Genomic DNA, 4,162 nt, shown 5'->3' with positions numbered 1-4,162 from the left:
CCATCCTGTCGGGATTCAGAAAGGCCGGAATAATTGGAACTGCAGCTGACGACGAGTCTGACGAAAGCGACACAGAAGAGGAAGCGGCGCTTCGTCTACCTATGGAGTGTGCGGAGTTGTTTAGAAGTGACACCGAGGATGAAGAATTCAATGGATTGATGGTTTGGTTAACTTGTTAGTATGTTCTTTATGCTATGGTTATCTGAATAACTTAATGTTACGTTAACATACCAAACACGTACTTTGTTCGTTGTGCGTCATGTAGCTGAATGTGTTACATTAGCATAACGTAGGCGTAACCGTGTTCGCCCTGCTCTTTAATCCATTATTATATTAAATTGCCTTTCAAGATGGAATTTCATTGTGTATATATTTGCAGGTTGATTTAGCACCACAGGGAACATCATTGAATAGAATGGTTTGTTAATAGAATGTCAGTAGAATCCAGGAGAAGTGCCTCAAACTTCCACTCTCTCTTTCACCAATGACCATTGTCTAGGAGCGGTCTGAGAGGTGGAGCAGCATCTCCAAACTTTGTGTGAGGGAGAAAAAAAGGACAAAGTCCTGGCGCAGCTTCAGACCTGCCAGCATTTCACAGTGGACGGTTCTTTTACTGATGAAGCCCAATGAATGTAGGTAAGGAGACCAATAGGAGAGCGAGAATGAAACCACAGTGAAACATGGCTGGGGAATATTTAAAAGTCTGAGGATGTTTTGGTCCTCTGAAGTTCCATCCTGAAGAAGCAGAAGCAGCAGCGCTCCATGCTCCATCCTCTTGTTTCTGGTTACCACAGCAAATTATTTAGTGGGTTTTTCCCCTTCCTTTTTGTTTTTTCCTCTTTAAAAACATGTTCCCTGTGCACTTTACTTTGTTTCTGCTGCACCATAAGTATGTACGGATAAATAAATAGACCATTTTCATAGATTTCAATACATGTGACCGATCTCCAGAAGGAGTGAGACAAAAAATAACTGTTCTCTGCAACAGATGTTATATTTCAAGTTCAGTTTATTTACATAACTTCAATTTAAAACAGCAGTTGCCTCAAGCCTCTATAATACTGTAGAGTCCCTTACAGTATCATAGAGGAGCCCAACAATCCAGTGATCCCCTATGAGCAAGCACTTGGCGACAGTGGGAAGGAAAAACTCCCCTCCAACAGAACCAGGCTCAGGGAGCGGCAGCCATCTGTCACGACCAGTTGGGTTAATGTACTAGGGCCAATTGCTGTTTTGGTTCTATACAAATTCCATCCATCCATCCATCCATTTTCTTCCGCTTATCCGGGGCCGGGTCGCGGGGGCAGAAGCCTAAGCAGAGAAGCCCAAGCTTCCCTCTCCCCAGCCACCTCCTCCAGCTCATCCGGAGGGACCCCAAGGCGTTCCCAGGCCAGCCGAGATACATAATCTCTCCAGCGTGTCCTGGGTCTACCACGGGGCCTCTTCCCGGTGGGACATGCCCGGAACACCTCACCCAGGAGGCGGCCAGGAGGCATCCTAATCAGATGCCCGAGCCACCTCAACTGGCTCCTTTCGATGTGGAGGAGCTCCTCCGTGAATCGCCACCTTATCGTGGTGGAGGGGTTTGTGTGTCCCAGTGATCCCAGGAGCTATGTTGTCTGGGGGCTTGTCCCCCTGGCAGGGTCTCCCATGGCAAACTGGTCCTGGGTGAGGGTCCAGACAAAGAGCGGTTCAGAAGACCCTTATGAGTGAAAAAACAAGGGAACAGTTTACCCTGCCCGGGATAGGGTTACCGGGGCCCCACCCTGGAGCCAGGCCTGGGGAGGGAGCTCGAGGGAGAGCGTCTGGTGGCCAGGCATTAGCCCGTGGTGCTTGGCCGGGCGCAGCCCGAAGAGGTTACATGGGCCCGCCCTCCTGCAGGCCCACCACCCGCAGGAGGTGTCGTAGGGGTCGGGTGCAATGTGTGTCGGGCGGTGGCCGAGGGCGGAGGCCCTGGCGGACCGATCCCCGGCTATCGAAACTGGCTGTTGTTCTATACAAATTACATCTGAAAATTTAGAATCCAAGTCAATTGAAAAGGATTTTCTATCATTCTTATTTGTTTGAATTATTCCAATTAGAATTAGACTTTGAATAATGTACACATGACAATAGGGTAACTGTGTACGGGTTAGGGGGTCACCAATGTATAGGCCAGATAATCCTCGGTCAGGCTGGCTTTTAGTCAGGTGGGGTTGCACCTGAATTTTGGAGCCAGGGGTGGAGCTGAATCTGCTCCAAGGTGCGGTGCTCCTTTGGGCTTGCAGTCAGACACAGGTCCAGGAAATTCCTGCAGTCTGATTGGAGAGAGGACAGACAGCAAAGCAAAGATCAGGATGGAAACTGCAGTGATCTTTTGGAGCTTGTTTGGCAAAAGTTTATACAATATAGGCAGGAAAAAAAGATCTCACCTGGGGACAGCTCACTGCTGAAACTAATGCTCCCGAGGAGGAACTTAGAAGTGGTAAATGCTTGCTTTGCGTGTAGCATCTCATAAAGAAGTACGTCCAGCTGCCAAACAGTGGTGGGTGCAGCCTCATACTTCTTATGAATGAGAACCTCCGGAGGGGAGAACATTTTTGTCCCTGCAATACACAGACAGAAAGAAACCATGAGGAGCAGGCTCAGAGTGAAATCATCACAGAGTTACTGAAGAGCAGTCATACCACAGAAGTGGGTGTAGGGCTCGTCCTGCATGATGCAGCTACATCCAAAGTCCAGGATACGCAGTCGAAGACCATTGGAGCTGGTTTCAATCAGCAGGTTTTCTGCCTTGATGTCACAATGGAAGACACCATTGGAGAGCATATTCAAGGATGCATCCACGAGCTGCTTCATCATTTCCTGAAACACAAAGACAAACACTTACTGAGCTGAAGAAGGTCTGATTCCCATCAGTGTGGCTGCTATCAAACAAACAGGCTCTGTGGAGCTTCTCAGGACTGCTCTTCAACTCTCCACTCAAAGGGAGCAAACTCAACAACATCCTTCATACAGCTTCAGTACCTTTGCAAACTCTTCTTCCAGGGGTCCAGCATTGTTGTATATGTGGTTAAAGAGGGTGTCACAGGGGACTGGTCTCTCCATGACGATGACAACCTCTTCCTGCAGCTCGTACCAGTCCAGTAATGACACGGCTGGAAACTTCTCCCCTGACGATGCTCCAACTCCCACTTTAACCCTGAGAAGAACCTCCATCGGGACCCGGCATGTCCTCCCGTATATGACCTAAAAAAAGAAAAGTGAATGAGGTTTCCTCAGCAACCACAAAGAAACAAGAGGGTGAAACATTTTTTAAAGTTCGAACCACTCACCACTGGTTGAAAGGTCACGTTCTATTTCCAGATGTGCTTGATCGCCACCTAGAGGTCAATCAGGAGCACTGTGGTTAGTGCAGGGAATGGCGGTAGTGTGCACGAGATGTAAGAACATGTACGTTATACTCACTGGTACATTGTCTCCTTTTCTTACCCGGCATAAACCGATCCAAAGCCTCCTCTTCTGAGCAGGTCAAGCTGGAGGTATCTGACCTCAAAGAGGGCTACACAAACAGACACACATATACATTTTACACGTGAACTTGATATCAGGAGAATTAGGTTTTCCTTTTCTCACATGCAGCACAGAGCAGGAAGCAGTCAGCACCTGGAAGCTGAACCCACTGTTGGTGAGAGCCGTGCTGGAGGGCACTGAGACTGTGCTCCAACTCACAAATGAATGTTTAGCTACTAAAATGCTCCTCCTCAGTTTTCCTGAAACTAGATTTAAGAACGAGGGGTCGAGCTTTCTCAGCCACGGCCCCTAAACTGTGGATTGAGCTGCGCCGTCACGTTAGGTCAGCTCCACTCTGCATGTTTTTAAAGTTCACCTTAAATCTAATTTGTATTCTCTGGCTTTAAGCTGCAGTGAGAGCTATTTGAGGCTTTTATAATATCGTTTATATTTTTGTAATTTCAAACATATATTTATTGCTGTGTGTGTGTTATAGTTATTTTATTGGGTTATCTTGTTTTCATGTCCATGACTTTGGTCAACCTTGTTGATTTAAATGTACTTTATGAATAAAATTGGATTGGAAGTGACATCATGGCTCAAATGATTCATTATTAAACCATTTCTTTAACATTTTAAAATATTTTTATTTAAAATTTGTAAGATTTAC

General features: G+C 46.7%; 1 protein-coding gene across 1 annotated transcript; it reads right to left on the bottom strand.

The window, feature by feature from the left end:
* Positions 1–1,996: 1,996 nt before the first annotated feature.
* LOC115775395 (serine/threonine-protein kinase pim-2-like) lies at positions 1,997–3,543 on the bottom strand. The gene is made up of 6 exons (XM_030722928.1): positions 3,448–3,543; positions 3,315–3,362; positions 3,007–3,228; positions 2,667–2,844; positions 2,412–2,585; positions 1,997–2,297 (listed from the first exon to the last, which is right to left on the bottom strand). The coding sequence occupies exons 3-6, from the start codon at positions 3,196–3,198 to the stop codon at positions 2,182–2,184; spliced, it is 660 nt and encodes a 219-aa protein (XP_030578788.1). The 5' UTR covers positions 3,199–3,228; positions 3,315–3,362; positions 3,448–3,543; the 3' UTR covers positions 1,997–2,181.
* Positions 3,544–4,162: the final 619 nt, after the last annotated feature.

The sequence above is a fragment of the Archocentrus centrarchus genome, unplaced genomic scaffold (assembly GCF_007364275.1).
Source record: "Archocentrus centrarchus isolate MPI-CPG fArcCen1 unplaced genomic scaffold, fArcCen1 scaffold_115_ctg1, whole genome shotgun sequence".
Lineage (NCBI taxonomy): Eukaryota > Metazoa > Chordata > Actinopteri > Cichliformes > Cichlidae > Archocentrus > Archocentrus centrarchus.
Note: the sequence above shows the minus strand (reverse complement) of the source record. Positions and strands in the feature narration are given on the sequence as shown.

Excerpts from the sequence above, each read along its gene's own strand:
- LOC115775395 (XM_030722928.1), bottom strand. The coding sequence starts at position 3,198 with ATGGAGGTTCTTCTCAGGGTTAAAGTGGGAGTTGGAGCATCGTCAGGG. Across the intron at positions 2,845-3,006 it reads TGGAAGAAGAGTTTGCAAAG|GAAATGATGAAGCAGCTCGT; the intron begins GTACTGAAGCTG and ends TTTGTGTTTCAG. Across the intron at positions 2,298-2,411 it reads CAGCAGTGAGCTGTCCCCAG|ACTGCAGGAATTTCCTGGAC; the intron begins GTGAGATCTTTT and ends CTCTCCAATCAG.